The following is a 15,546-nucleotide window of genomic DNA, read 5'->3' on the forward strand; positions in this document are numbered from 1 at the left end:
TGCGTGAGGCGCCCGCCCGCCTGCCCGCCGCCATGACCGAAGAGCTGTACGAGAAGTTCCTGGCCCCTGACGAGCCGTGCCCGCTCCTTTCGCACCAGCACCCTCCGCGGGGCGGGAGCCTGAGTGAGGAGGGGTGCCTGGACGTCAGCGACTTCGGTTGCCAGCTCTCGTCCTGCCACCGCACCGACCCGCTGCACCGCTTCCACTCCAACAGGTCTGTGGGGCGAGACGCGCTGCCCGGGCACTGAGGCTGTGCCCCGTTCTGTGCGGGCCGGGGCAGCCGCGTAGCTGTGGGCTCTGCTGGGCTTTGAGGCGCGCGGGTTCTTCCCGATTTTTTTTTTTTTTAAAAGCGCTGTGAGCGGGCACCTGGGGTGAGCTGTGGTGGTTGTAATTCAAATCGGCAGAGGCGTGGACACCAGCAAGCCTCCGGAGGTTGCGAGTGAGTCAGGAGCTCGGTGACTGTAGTGATCCCATCCTGTGCTGCTAATTAAGGGAAAATCCTTCGGTCTGTAGTTCGTGGAGATGGCTTGTTCTAAAGAAACCGGTTGTACTTGAAAAATAAAAGCCAAGCAGCCCTGCTTGCCTAATTTCACGTGTGAGTATGTGTGGAACTAAATTTGAGTGCAGCTGTATCTTTTACGAGAATTGTTTGTGAGACTTCAGCCTTTGGCAGGTGTGTGGTAGTTTTAGTTCCCATTCCAGTGTTACAAAAGGCTTGCACTGGTTGTTAGTGTTTCTACTACAGCATTACGAATAAACAGTCTCTCAAGTGAATTTGTGTGAAGTGACAATGTGAAGTGTGAAATAATACTTCAACAGTGTTTTTCAAAGAGGCAGTTTCTTAATTATTGGTTTTTAAATGATTCAGTATGAGAAACACTGATCAAATAGTTGTTGTGATACAGTGATTTTATTTTAAGACCTAACAGTGACAAGAATGGTAAGATGCTTGGTATTTGTGGACTAAATGCTGGCTTGGGGGATACCATGCATTTGTTTCATGTTTCTCTTTTTGTGGGCCTGTGCTTTCTGAGTGTTGTCTTCAGTGTTGCTCATTTTACAAACTCAGGTACAAAAGTCATTTTGAGTCAGTGCTGTGTTGTGTTGGGTTTAACTGTTGCTCTCAAGGGCTTTCCATGTTTTAAAGCCACAAGTCATTGTAAAGCAGTAGCCCCTTCTTTTTCACCTGCTTTATCCCAGCAGGTAGAGCAGGCTCCCTGTGTGTGAGATGACGGCCTACACCTGCAGTGGTGCTACAGCACACCTGCGGTGCCTGCATGGTTGGTTAGTGTTAGAGTGCCTGTACCTCTCCCTGTGCTTTGGTAGGTCTAAAAACTCTCTGCTCTCCCTCCTTTCCTCAGTGTTTAATGAATATTGAAATTGCGATGTTCAGAATTATGTTGTTATCACCTCTCTTCTATTATACACGGATTGATTATCCTGCCTGCAAAGGTCTGTACCAGTGTGAAATAGCACATGGGTAAGGGTTGCAGAAAGGGAGAGTAGGATCTCATGGATCCTCTAAAAGGGAACTTTGTGGAATGCCTTTGATGTCGGATGAATTCATACTTGCCAAATAGATGTGAAGTGAGTCCACTGCAAACAGCCAGCCAGTATGCAGCATAAATAATGGTGGTGGGGAGCAGCCTGTCTGCATTATGGCACTGCTCAGCTTTTGCAATTGGGTAAGAAAGTGTTTTCTCTGGTTGGCCAGACTGAAGTGCGTATACTGATAGAATGACAACTTATTGTGCGTGTTTGCATGGTGAATTTTAAAAGCTTTTGCAAATAGCTTTGGCTGTATTGCAAAGCTGTGCTGACTCACAGTTGTCTCGACCTAGTTTTTACCAGTGTGTAATATAAATCCAGAGATGGAGGCTGGTTTTGTGAGCTTGTTAAATTCTGACTTGTTCCCAGGAAATACATTCTGTGAAATCTGAGTCTTCAGTCGTTTTATTCAGCAGCAACGTTAACTCTCTTTTTAAAGAAATTATGAGGAAAAAGGTGTTTTGATCTGGCTTAGCAGCGTTTTCATACGTCAGGTTTCCATCTTGTACTTAATTGTAACAACATGTTCATTGGATGTGTCTGTTTTTGCCATTCAGAGTTCAAAACAGTGAATAACGAAGCCTCATCTATCTCTATGCTACATTGCCAGTTAAATATTAGTTTTGTATGGGATTGTCATCCTAGAACTACTTCTTGACTCTAATTTGGAATGTAGATTAGTGAGTATTGTACATTCCAAAAGGTTAATTGATTTCCTCCTTAGATTTTCTTATTTCAGTTTTTGTGATAGTTTTAGGAAACTTTAGTATATTAAAAATTAAAATAAAACAGGCAAAAAATGTACATGCTGTGGGATTCGTCATTCTGAGATAGAAAGCGTTAACACTTTACAATGAAAATATAAATATCTTTGGATTTTTGCCTTGCTGTTTTCTGTTGTTAATGGACCTTTTAAAATATTGAAAAAAATAGGTTTCTTGCATTTAAATAATTAAAATGTATTTCAATGTGAATGCAGTCATGTTGCTGACAAGCAAAGCAGGGTTAATGTTTTGAGCCCTAGGGGAACTAAACGTTTTTCAGGACACGTGATGGCAATATAGTTGCTGCCTCCTGATTGTTTTGTCCTGCTTTACAGATGGAACCTGACTTCTTGTGGAACTAGCGTGGCCAGCTCAGAGTGCAGTGAGGAGTTGTTCTCCTCGGTTTCAGTTGGCGACCAAGATGACTGCTATTCTCTGCTGGATGACCAGGAGTTCACCTCTTTTGATTTGTTCCCTGAAGGCAGTGTCTGCAGTGATGTCTCTTCCTCTATCAGCACATACTGGGACTGGTCAGACAGCGAGTTTGAATGGCAGGTAAACTGTAAATGTTCCTCTGTAAATGTAAAATTCTATATAGGTTATTAAGGGCTGGATTTTGCTTTCAGTGAAAAATCCTCCATGTTTTTCTTTCCTTGATAACTGCTGAAACCTAGGAGCAGATAACTGAATCTTCAGTGATAAGGAGAACGTTTTGTTCCATTTTGTCCCAGAGTACTTAGTCTGGAGGAGAGTCTGAAAGTTGGCTCCTCAGAGATGAGTGGTTACATATTATGGTTTCTTTGTGAGCAACATACAGGAAATAACCTCACAGCTACAAGTTATGTCTTAAGGGTCTGCCCAGCAGGTGTTGTATGACCAGATCTGTGTGTCTGTTTTCACTGACTTGGCCATCTTGAGTCTTCTGTGGAAATCGAGCTGGCAGCTTGATAAAGTGCAGAAGTCTTGCTATAGCCTATTTCCTTTTTTTGGGGGGTTAAATTTAGGAGCTCTCTTTGTCTTCCCTGGATGTGGAAAACTGAACAGTTTTTTTTTCTAGTCTGTATATAATGTGGTCTAGTTTGGTCTTACTATTTTATCAGTCTTTTAATGGTATCATATAATCACAGTGTGGCTTGGGTAGGAAAGGACCTTAAAATCCACACAGTTCCAACTTCTTTCTGTCTGCAGGTTGCCCCCTCTCCCCAGCTCAAACTGCCCAGAGCCCCATCCAGCCCAGCCCTGAGCACCTGCGGGGACGGGGCATTCAAAGCTTCTCTGGGCAGCAGTACCAGTGCCTCAACCACCTCTGAGTAAAAAATTTCCTCCTAATATCTAACCTAAATCTCCCCTTCGTTTGATTTAAAGCCATTTTCCCTTGTCCCATCACTATCACAGTCTCCCTCCTGTTTATAACAGGAGCACTGGAAGGCTGCAGTGAGGTCTCTCCAGAGTCTTTTCCAAGCTAAACAAGCCCAACTCCCTCAGCCTGCTTTCATATGAGAGGTGCTCTCTGAGTCCTCTGAGCATCCTTGTGACCCTTTTGTGGTTGTGTTCCAGGTGCTTCTTGTATTGGGGGGCCTTAGGCCTGGGTGCAATACTCCAGCACTTAAATCTTCTTGTTTTGTAGACTTAAATCAACTTCTAATGTGTGCATAACTTTGAAATAGGAAATGTTGTGCATCAGAATACATTGAAGAATGTGTTTGTTTTGTCATAAAGCTTAGACAAAGCATCTTGTAAATGCAGCATAGGGACTGAATACAGCTTTTAAGAAAGTACAAATTCTGTTCTGAAAGATTCAAATAAGCATAAGATAACATGGACTGAAATTTGCTCTGAATTTCTTACTACTTTTGTCTGTTAGTGTCTGTAGGTTTTGAAGTTACAAGTGTGTAGTGCAGCCTGGAGGAGCAATTTTGGTTGGATCCCAATGATTCAGTGTTTTGCAGAGGAGTGAAATTTTAGTTGCCTGATGAACTGGGGGTTTGTTTTGAAAAGAAGGAATTTCTCACATCTTAGTTAGCTGACAACATGTTTGATTAGTAACCAGCTTTTTTTTAACAAGCCTTTTTTTCAGAGACATGATTGATTCAACTTGTACCATTTTTGAAAGACTTTTGCAGTTTTGTGCAGTGTTCTCTGGCACAGTCTGAGTCTGAGTAGTCCAGCTGTCACACTGTAACTGGAAAAGCATTCAGAAATTATATGTCAGTTGTACATATGAAGTTAGCTAACATTTTGCAGTTGCTTCCAGGAAAGTGACAATTTTAATTCAGTTGTATCATGTAATTATGGGATGTGGTATAAATTACAGACCTACTCTGAAGAGACCTTTCCTAAAGTAAGTATGTGAGGTTTGGCTTTAGAATGTAATGGGCAATTTACAGTGAGAGAAGGGAAATACTGAAATGCCACATCATTCTGTTCTTATTTAAATGTAATTTAAAAAAAAAAAAAAAAGAGGTCTATGTTGAGAGTAGTGTGATTTGAGTTTGCTGTGCTTGCAGATTGCAGAAAGGCTAAAGAAGTACTGTAGGTTTTTCAGTAATTATTAGGTAGTTGTTAGAGCATACAGATAATAATGGTTTGCTAATTTGACTCTGTTTTGAATTGTTGATTGTGTTGGAATGACTGTAAATGTGTCTGCTGTATTCTAAGGCTTTGTTCTTTCTCTTGCATATTACAAGCTGCCTGGCAGTGACATTACAAGTGGGAGTGATGTACTTTCTGATGTTATACCTAGTATTCCAAGCTCTCCATGTCTGCTTCCGAGAAAGAAAAACAAGCATAGGAATCTTGATGAACTTCCATGGAGTGCAATGACAAACGATGAACAGGTGAAATTAACTCTTTCCATACATGAGAACTGCAAGATAGAGAAGAATCAATGCAATGGCTTTAAAGACGTAGTGGTTGTGTAGGTGTAAACACAACTATTTTCAGTATTATTTGGTTCTTGGCATTAAATCTTGTCTTTTGCAACCATAATGGCTAGTTTTGCATGTTCTCAAGCTTTTACCTTGAGTTTTTGCAGATTCTCAGTGAGCCAAGGATCACAGGAAGCAATATTTGAGAACATTTTATTCTGATGGTCTTTTTTTTTTTTTCTTTTGTTAAAATTAGTACACTTCAAAAATTACTTGCTTTTCTTTGGGTTGTAGGTTGAATATATTGAATATTTAAGTCGCAAAGTCAGTACAGAGATGGGCCTTCGAGAGCAACTTGACATTATCAAAATTATTGACCCTACTGCTCAGATATCCCCTACAGATAGTGAATTCATTATTGAGCTAAACTGTCTCACAGATGAAAAATTGAAACAGGTGAGTTAAGGTTTGTATGTATGCCTTTTTGGTTTTTTCAGTTCCTCTAGCATCTGTTTTGTCTTGCAAACTCTTAGAGTCGTGATCAATTCTTCTCTGTCATTGTAACGTACAAGGAAATAGACTAGTGCTGTCAAGAAGGAAACCAATTCAAAAATGTATTATATGTATTAAACTTACATAAAAGACTGGTCGTGTATTTGTTAGAAGTCTAGCAGTCAGTTCTGAAATGCTGGCATGTGTGTAATGAGTTAACCAGTACTGCTTATGACAAAGCTGATTCAGTTTCATGACTGCTGACTGGTTGTGGAGATGAATTTACCAAGAGAACATGAATAAGTATTTCAGATTCAAAGGAATTAGAGGGAGAAGTAATCCTCTCCTTAAGGAGGAGTCTGTAAACTTAATGTAAAAAGATATAAACCAATATATTTTAAAGATGTTACAAAATACAGATTCTAAGAAGAATGGTGACTGGTTGGTATGGTAGGTATGTGCTACTGCCTGCTTAGCCTGTTATGTTGTGAGGTATTGTTGGGAAGAGATGCAGAATCCTGGCAGGCTGAGCTCCTGTGTGTTGCTCTGTGTTTGTGATTGTGATGAATGTAAAGATTGAAAAGGGTAAACAGGGTAAATGTAAGGATTGAAAAGGGTAAACAATCACCACTCTGGTGGATTTGGGCTACTTTATGCTTCAAGATAAGTATCATCTTAAAGTACTACTTCTCCTTTTTTTGATTGTATGTAGCAAAATAAATGGTTTAAATACTTGGGTAAACATTTTAGTTCAGATGAACTTTACTGGCATTTCTGTTTTGTGTTATTACTGTAACTTGAAAACCGAGGGGAATGAGCAGAAGAGAAGGTAAACAGAACCTTGTTACTCATTTTTCTTCTTTCTGCAATGAGGGTAATACATAGTTAGGTTAGTTCTCTTGGTGATTGTAAGGTGACTTAAGATTTAAGCAGCCACGGCAAAATGTTCTAAGAGATTAGCTGAACTTGTTCATCGTTACTGATAGGCAGTTTGGTTTCTTTTACATGCAAAGGTGTGTCTCAGTGCAGTATTTATCAAGCTTTACTAATTCTATTGCATCTTTTCCAAAGGTGAGAAACTATATCAAAGAACATGGACCTCGTCAGCGATCTGCAAGGGAAAACTGGAAGAGGAGCAGCTACAGTTGTGCCAGTACCAGTGGTGTGAGTGGTGCCAGCGTCAGCAGCAGCAGCGCCAGCATGGTCAGCTCGGCGAGCAGCAGTGGTTCCAGTGTTGCTAACTCTGCTTCAAATTCAAGTGCCAACATGAGTCGAGCACACAGCGACAGTAATTTGTCTGCAAGCGCTGCAGAAAGAATCCGGGATTCAAAAGTAAAAGTTTCTAATTACACACATATGTTTTAAGCTTTGTATCTTACTACTGTTGCTTAATTGATCCTAAGTGGAACATGAAAGGATGTGTTTAGTAACTGTGGATCTGCTGATGTTATTTAGGCAAGTCAGTACTGGCCATTTCTTCTGGCATGACATCTGTAGAGTAGGTCATCTGATTACTTTTGGGTAAGGTGAGTGAGAGTTCAATGATTTATCTAGCTTCATTAAGTTTTTTCAGACCAGACCTTAATATACCATTTAGCATAGAAGCCACCTTTAAAGTTGCTAAATAATATGCTGAACAACATCTCATTTTTGTCTGTTGTCTGTATTTTGACAGAAACGTTCCAAGCAGCGGAAATTACAGCAAAAAGCCTTACGCAAGAGACAGCTGAAAGAGCAGAGACAAGCTCGTAAGGAAAGACTGAGTGGATTATTTCTTAATGAAGAAGTGCTCTCTTTAAAAGTGACTGAAGAGGACCATGAAGGAGATGTGGATGTTTTAATGTGACAGGGGTGAAATTATCAGTGTTCTTTCTAAGCCTTAAATGTATTATTGTTTACATGTATTTCTTGACCAAATTTTGATTAACGTTAACAGTATAAACCAGGTCTTTCCTCAAGTATAATTTTTGTAAGATGTTCTAAGAGTTGAGTAACTTCAGCTTTTTGAGATTTAATTTTGCAAGTAAGACTTCAGAAACTTAATTGACTTCTGAAAAGCTGCTGATAGATAGTTGTTACGGAAAACTGAACTTGGCTAACATGCTACTTTCTTGCAAGGCACATACCTAGGGATGCTTATGGATGACACTAAGTGTGCAGTTCTATATTCCAGCATTTTTTGTTTTCATAGTTTGTGTTATTAAACTTGGCTGGTTTTGTCTCTTTCTTTCCTGCTAGGAAAGTTGTTTAGCTTGGGGGAGGGGGTGAGTGGGATGGTACCAAACAGACTTGAATTCTGTAAGGCTTTCTTTAGTCTTTCTGTTGGATAATACAAAATCAAAATATTGTGATAAATCCCATTGCTAATAGTTGCTGATTACCTCAAAGTACATAGAAAGTAAGAAGCAGGACTTCTAAAGCAGAAAATCTGTGTACATAAATAATGCCTAATTGTATAGTTGTTTAGGAAGCAGGTAGGTTTAAGAAAAAGAAAAAAGACAAAAAAAAAATACAATTTGCAAACTTAGTCTTTAAAAAATTATTTTGCAGCTCAGTGTCTAAGTCTGATCAATAGTAAAGGTTGACCAGTACATCCCAAGGATTGCTGTAAAGAGATTTAAATGCAATACTGTTATGCATTAAAAGTACATTAATCTTTATTAAAGTTGTCTAGGACCCTTTTTAGAATAGTTAAAAATGCTACTGGAAACAGACTTGCAAACAAGAGGCGCACAGCTTTGGTGTCTCTTTTTCCTTTATTTCTAAATTTATATCTAAATTCATCTTGTAGGCAAGAAAGCTTAGGCATAGACAACAGCTCTGCTTTTTTAGTTATATGCTTACTATACTTGCCCCCTAGCTGAGGATTGAGTCTTCTGTGTGAGTTGCTGCGCTGTTCCGAATGTGCTTCAGCATCCTGCTTTTGAAGTATCTCTTAAAATTCAGATGACAGGTGGGGAGGTAGAAGTAGTAGATTTAACCTGTTTCCTCATCATGACTATTTGTAAAGCAACTTCTGTCCTTGCCTTGGAACTAATGGTTACGATATTCTTTCCACCAGCACCTGAGATAAAATTGATACTTTTAAATTTCAGTGTGAAACGTAAGGGGCTATAAAAGCATTTTCTAATTCTGAGTTCAGAAGGTGATTTTTTTTTTTCTTTTTTTTTTAATACTAATGCTTTACTGCTTTCATTTTGCTCTCATTAACTGATGAGTTCAACGTGGTCACAGGTGCCTGTAAGTTCAGCATGTAGCCCAATCCTGCAGAATTGCACAGTCCACTTTATATAGGTTTGGGGTGACTTGCTCGCTCATTTTGCATGTCTTACACATACTTGTTTGCTGTGACAGCTCAAGTATCTTAATTTTAGGGGTGGCATTCCCTATGGCCCTGAAATAAATATCTGAACAATGGCTTCTGAAAGGGCTTTGGTGAGATACAAGTGAGGTCCATTCTCTAACTAGTACATGTGGACTTTGTCACTCTCACTGCTGCCAGACTTAGCCATTGATTAAAAAAAGCTGTGTAATGTCATTTTAAACTTGGATGTTAGCTACTCTGTATTGCCCATCATTTGGCTGCTAACCAGAAGTGGCTGTTTCCTGTCAGTATTCACTTGCACTGCTCTATAACTGGTTGATACCTCTCTTCCTTCTGTAGAAATAATACTAAGAAGTTTTTAGTGGCATACAAGGATGCAGTGCCTCAGGGCGATGGAGTTTGAGGGGTGTCATTTTAGTCTGTCTCAGTAGCCTTTCAGAGTTTAAATTCCTCAGGCTGTGTTGAGAGCTGGAACTCCTTGTTTTGATACCTGTCTGCTTGCTTCCCGAGGTTATTAAATGAGAGAGGATAGTATTTCCAGCTTGATCCTAAGTGAGTGCAAATTAATCCAAGTGATTAAATTGTTCTGATTACTCACCTGCTGCATTGGAGAAAAGTTCCTGGTGCCATGGTAGCTGGTTGGGGTAGGTCTTCTCCAGCTGGATGCTTCTGTTGCTTCAGTTCAGACAAATGGACATAAAAGTATGGGCTTACAGGGGTGCCAACTTACAGCTCTGTGATCTTGTGGTTCCAGAGTGATTTTAACCTAAGAATACAAAACTAGGAATGCTCTGATCAGATCCTTCATGACTGCTTGCTTACCTCTGTGCTAAGTACTTGGCATCTCTGAGAATTGCACTAGGAATAGCTGTGGGATTCGGACTGTATCATATACTTCTATGTGCACTTCTGTTTTTGCATCCTTCTTAGTTTCTAATGACACCCTAATTTTGAGTAGGGGTGAGAGGAGAGGTGTTGTTCTCAGATTCTGCAAAATACTGTATGCTTAAAATTAGTATTGGATTCTTATTGCGTTAGTCATTGAAATTGTTGTTAAACCTCATCTTGCTGTTTCAAGTGTTCAGCCACTGCAGCTGCTGCTTTGTTTTTACAGGAGGCTATCTACAGCTTGCTGGGTTCAGATAGGTGCAGAACAACAGTAGACTGTTAAAATTCAGACTTATTTTGTAGTGTGTCTAAAGAAGAAAAACCAACAGCAAAACTCTACGTTTCCTTCATTGAAGAAAAATGTCTTTAAAAGCAGAATAGAGACACATAGGGGGAAAAAAAATAATAGATGTATTGCTCCATGGTACTGAAGCTGTGCAACTATGTGCTTTGTACCCACTGTAATACAAATGTAATTATTTAAGCTGTGTAACATTAATGGTTTGCTTCCATGGTAACTTTTTCTCTAAAAAGGCTTAGAAGGAGCACTGAAAGTCTGATTGCAATAAGACTGTAAACAATAGAGAACATTCTTTTCTAATATAATTTTAACTATAAGGAAGAAAGCTAGCTGCCTGACAAACCTGTCTAATCTGTGTGTGTATCTGATGTTGCCCTTTGTTAAGACATGAACTATTTTTCTTTATGTGGGAAGCTGATTAAAAGAGCATATGCTGAGTAAGGGGTGCTTACTAAGGAGCAATCAAGGTGTTTGCAAGGCTTTCCTAGGTTTAACTTTTAGTTTTCATACTGTGGTTTGAAACCTGTGAAGATCATGGTCGTTCTTTGGGGGAAAAATGGAAGAAAAAAAAAAAAAAACAAAAAACAAAACCCCACCACAGCTATTTGAATTTATTCATATGCATTTACAACAGAGCACATATATGGTATAGAAGCATATAAAATGGCAATATTTACCGTTCATCTATGCTGAATGGCCTGAAGCCATTCCTTTTTTCTTAATGCTCTTTGAGCTTTGAATTCAGTTGGTGTGTTGGTCTCTAAATACTAACAAACCTGGCTGTTCTGGGGCTCTTGAGGTTCATTCTCATAAGCCAGTTTTTCATGGCTGATGTTAGATTTATTGGTTTAAGATTCTTGTGCTTATGAATCTTGCGGTTTTTGGGTGCAGAAAGGACCTAATTAACCACTGTTTTCCATCTAAGAATGGCAAAGTTCAATTATTAATCTTCTAAGTGCAAATGTTAATAATATTCAATGCTTGACTGTTTTGACTATTAACTCTGATTAAGCATACCTGCATTCTCTCTCATCTGGCTAACTTTAAAGTACTTCTAAATTATAAATAAATTCTTCAGTTAAAAAAAGTGACGTTGAAGCCTTGAATACAGTTAATAACCAAAGCAAGGAGAAAGTGAGTTTTTTTTTTTTTTTTTTTTTTTTTTTTTTTTTTTTTTTTGGAGTTGGGGGGTGAGATGGATGGTATAGTTTAAGTGGTACTGCTTACATTGAGGCTTTTTTTCAGGTTCTTTGCTAATTTTATTGCTAAGATGCACTTTTGTATAGAGAACTGTTTTATGTACATTCTGTATCTACTTCCCACAATGTTTATAGAGATTTTTCTGAAGTTGTGAAGGATTTACCAATTGCCATGCTGATGACTGATGCTGTTTACTTCAAACTTTTGTTGTATTTGAAAATAGTCATGTGCATATTGGAATACAGGTTGGAATTAAAACTGATGACGTAGCAAAGTTATTAAACTATGTGATGTCTTGTTCAGAACAGGGTTATTCATACATTGGGTTTATATATTCACTGTTCATGGAGAAAGAAGTAAAATGAAGCATGCAAACTCTTTCTTTGACAGAAGGCCCAGCAGTCCCTCCCTAACTAAAGTAGTTTGGCTATAAAACTTGATCAGAATCCTTTCTTAGGGGAAAAAATTACAAATTGTATAACCCAAGTATTTTGTATTGAAAACTGTCTCTTTTGTTACTGATTTCTGTGCCGGAGGATTTTTGAGATATATGGTGCATGCTATGTAGCTGTGGGCCTGGATGTAGGAAACCTGATCACTTCTGTTGCTGGCAATAACTGGATTGTCTTCTGCTGTCATCCTCAGTGTCTGTAGCCATCAAGCTATCACCTATCCTGTAATATTTAAAATCCCTAACGAGACTGCCTTATAAACTCCTGGCCTATCGTGCTCTTAAAGGCATATGCATGGTGAATACGTGTCTGTATTGTAAATCAGTTCTCATCTGCTACAGTGAAGCAGGTATGGTGGAGATTCCAGAAACTGGAGATGCACACCAGGCTGTGCAGCAGCAGGCAGGACACGGTGGTGGCTTTGCAATAAGCAGAGTTTGAGTAGGCTACTGTGAGGATGCTCTTGTCCGCCTGTGTGTTCTGTCTTGTCTTTGAACTTCCTTTCATATTCTCTGTCTCAGCAACCTTGGAGTTTTGTGTGTTGCATTATGAAAATTACTCTTCTTCCCCCCCACCCTGGAAACAAGCACTCTCTGAAGAGGTGAGAACAGCTGGTTCACTGGTGTTCCTCAGTGTTCAGAAAGCTAAAATTCACCGGCCTAATTCTGTACTTATTGTGGGATGGTAGAGGGTGGGTGGGGATGGAAATACACATAACAGCAAATCTTGTCAAAACGTCAGAAACCCGTAATTGTGGAGCGTGTGACTGAGAGAATGTAGAATACAACTGTGAAGGTACTGCTGTGGTGGTGCTTTGCCTTTACTTAACAGCTGTGCTCATAGGATGCTTTTACCCAAAGGTGAGTGAGCGTGCAAAGTACTTTGCAGCAAAATGAATGGAAGTGCTTCCAAGGTCATTGGCTCCTTGTGGTGCTCACTCACACTGAGGATTTGTTGCTGTATGGATGGTAACCAGAAGCTGCACAGAAGCTTTTGCTTGTGTTTTCTGAACCAGGTGGTCTCACTGAGCTGCAGTGCTGTGGACTCCTGAACCTCCCCAGGAGGTCCCATTGTAGCAGTTCATTGCTCAGCCACTCAGCTGTTACCTCAGTAATGGATTTTCTGGTTTGACTGTGAAGTGAGTGTGTTACACTGTGTGTTGTGGAACTCATTATCACTACTTAAATGTTTCTTCATTTATCCTTCTCTCACGTGTAACAAGTTTCACTTGTCTTGCTTGGTGGCCAGGCACGACCTGGGCATAAGTTGAACCAAAATTTCCACACTGGCAAAATAAACCAATTGATAAATTTCCTTTATTAAATTGTTAGGAAAAGATAGCACTGGATATGATCTTGCTGTCTTCAGCCTTCTCTAGCTACTGGCCTGCATTATACGCTTTATCCAAACATTTACTAGTACAGAAGAAGCTATAATTTGGTTCCCTGAGATCCTTTGTATGTGAGCTTCAGTGTCTTGTGTCCTATTAGATAGAAGACTTTTTTCACTCCCTTCCAGAACACCCATCTTTTCTAAATAGTTTTGTTGGTGCTGAGTTGGAATTTCAATTCAAATCCACATTTCTGATCTGCAATCTCATTTTATGCTCCTTTGCACAGGCTTCCATCAGCAGCATCACTTGTGTGACAGCTTGTCTCTTGTAATGCAGACTACTTTCCTGAAGCTAAAATGTGGTAGATTAGCTGTGCTGTGGAGTCTCTCCAGTGCTACTTGGGTGTAAGTACCTGCTGCATTTCTGGGTAGTTTATGTGGGAGAAAGATTAATGGATGTGTCTAGGAGGTGACTGATGCGTAGTGAAGATAACTAATTCACTCGGTCCCACCAGAGGGAGCACTGTAGCCATTGTAGTTCTCGAGAATCCAGCTGCTTGCATTGCTTGCAGCAAATGATTTTTTTTGTTATTTTACGTCCTGTTTAAACAAAAAATATGAGGGGAATTAAATTTTGTAGTAATTCTGGGGAGGAAGCTGATTGTATACTGTACCACTGCTTTAAACTTCCCAATTGGTTTTGCATTCAGCCTTCCTCAGTGTGAGCTGTGGATTTTACACCTGGTAAGACTGTGTGCTGACAGAAAATGAGCAGGCAGCTCTTAATGCACTAATTCTCATCATATAGATGCCTACTGTATCACCGGGAGGCAGCAGGGAGAACATGTAGTTGTGCCATTATTTTTTAGAGTAATACCTTCTGCATGGGGCTTTGGGGCTTCCTTTGGAGCAGAGGAAAGTGCTGCTTCAGCTGGAGCTGTTCTGTAGTGAAGTTTTCATTTATTTTTTTTCCTCTGCTTGTCTGACAGTTCTTGCTAGTGCTAAAAAGCTCACTAATGGACTTTACAACAGAGAGAATGTGAGGACCTCTCCTTGGAATCTCAGGTTCATTATTGAAGCCAAGCTTTTATTGGCCTCATACAGGGTTAGGAAGACACTGAGAAAATGCAAAGAGAAATGCAAGTTCTAGTCACTGAATGAAATACTTATTTAGGCAAATGTTTGTTCAGTGTGTGGCTCTTTCTCGAGAGCCATTTATATCAATAGAAGTACATAAGCCATTATCAGATACAGAAGCCTTACAGCAGTGCTCCACACAAATCCAAAAGCAGAGCAACTGTAAGCAAGGCATTAGTGAAACCAGCTACACCTTACCTGCCACTATAAGTTAACAGAAATATTTAAATGTATGTAAATATCTGTAGGTTATATATATAGTTCTTTGATTCAAAATCATCAAAATACCTTAGCAGAGAGATGCGTTCTCACAATCAGTTGGAAAACTGTTGTTGTTAGGCCTTGTGTGCTGACTGGTTGTGGGTGATCTGAGACTTCTTGTTGCAAGTGTATTTCTGGTCCTTGTGTCCACTGAGCTCCTGTAAGGAAGTGCAGCTTCTTTCTGTAAGTGCTTCTCATAGGAAAGCAGCGTCTTGCAAATCCCGTGACCTACTAGCATTCACCTTCACAGCATACTTGGCCACTGTTTTTTCACTGTCAGGAGGACTGGTATCATTGCCTAGTGCTGAGAAAATCCTGGGCTTGGAAGTGCTCAGAAACATGGGTGTTTCTCCTGACTGCTTGCAAGAAGGGATGTTTCTGACTGTATTGATTGGTTAAATGTTGTCATCTGAGTCTAACACCTTTAATGAGTTGCACTGTGCCAGTATATCTTCCAAATACAAGCTGCCTCATGTCTAGGAGCTGTATGCTACATCTGCTGTGGGACAGTTGATGTGATGCTGCTCAAATGCACTTTTCATTTCAAGATGGAGAACTGACCTGAAGGGCGCTTGGTTCTGCTGTGACTACAGTGTGCAGTTTCTTGTGAATGCATTGCTTATTGCTGTTTATGTATGGGAAAAATTACAGAGCAAATGGTCTGAAAGCTAAGATGCCGAGTTCAGAATAGCACTGCAACATCTGCCTAGCTGCCTATCCGTAAGGTGGCTGCTGTGGAGACTTCCTTCCTGGGCTCTCAGTAGCAGATTCTGGTCATTCTGGAATTTCTCTCGTAGGGAAAATGTGTGCCTGGCTGATTTTGAAAGGGAGTAAACCTTTAAATGATGATTGCAGAGTAAAGAGCTTTAACAGAATCACAGAACTGTGGGGGTTGGGAAAAACCTTTAGAGATCGAGTCCAACCCCCTTATAGAGCAGGTTCCCTACAGCAGGTTGCACAGGTAAGGTGTCTGGGTGGG

General features: G+C 40.0%; 1 protein-coding gene across 1 annotated transcript; it reads left to right on the plus strand.

The window, feature by feature from the left end:
• Positions 1 to 24: 24 nt before the first annotated feature.
• FAM199X (family with sequence similarity 199, X-linked) lies at positions 25 to 11,663 on the plus strand. The gene is made up of 6 exons (XM_042825197.1): positions 25 to 214; positions 2,648 to 2,867; positions 5,000 to 5,149; positions 5,474 to 5,635; positions 6,743 to 7,003; positions 7,347 to 11,663. Exons 1-6 carry the CDS (start codon positions 33 to 35, stop codon positions 7,515 to 7,517), a joined length of 1,146 nt encoding a protein of 381 aa, XP_042681131.1. The 5' UTR covers positions 25 to 32; the 3' UTR covers positions 7,518 to 11,663.
• Positions 11,664 to 15,546: the final 3,883 nt, after the last annotated feature.

Source organism: Centrocercus urophasianus, unplaced genomic scaffold, assembly GCF_019232065.1.
Source record: "Centrocercus urophasianus isolate 14NV4802_14NV808 unplaced genomic scaffold, USGS_Curo_1.0 seq_24, whole genome shotgun sequence".
NCBI classification, from domain to species: domain Eukaryota; kingdom Metazoa; phylum Chordata; class Aves; order Galliformes; family Phasianidae; genus Centrocercus; species Centrocercus urophasianus.

Bases quoted from the DNA above. Each gene is read 5' to 3' on its own strand.
- FAM199X (XM_042825197.1), top strand. From the start codon at position 33: ATGACCGAAGAGCTGTACGAGAAGTTCCTGGCCCCTGACGAGCCGTGC. The intron at 5,636-6,742 runs GTGAGTTAAGGT...TCTTTTCCAAAG, and splicing joins CAGATGAAAAATTGAAACAG to GTGAGAAACTATATCAAAGA. The intron at 7,004-7,346 runs GTAAAAGTTTCT...GTATTTTGACAG, and splicing joins AAAGAATCCGGGATTCAAAA to AAACGTTCCAAGCAGCGGAA.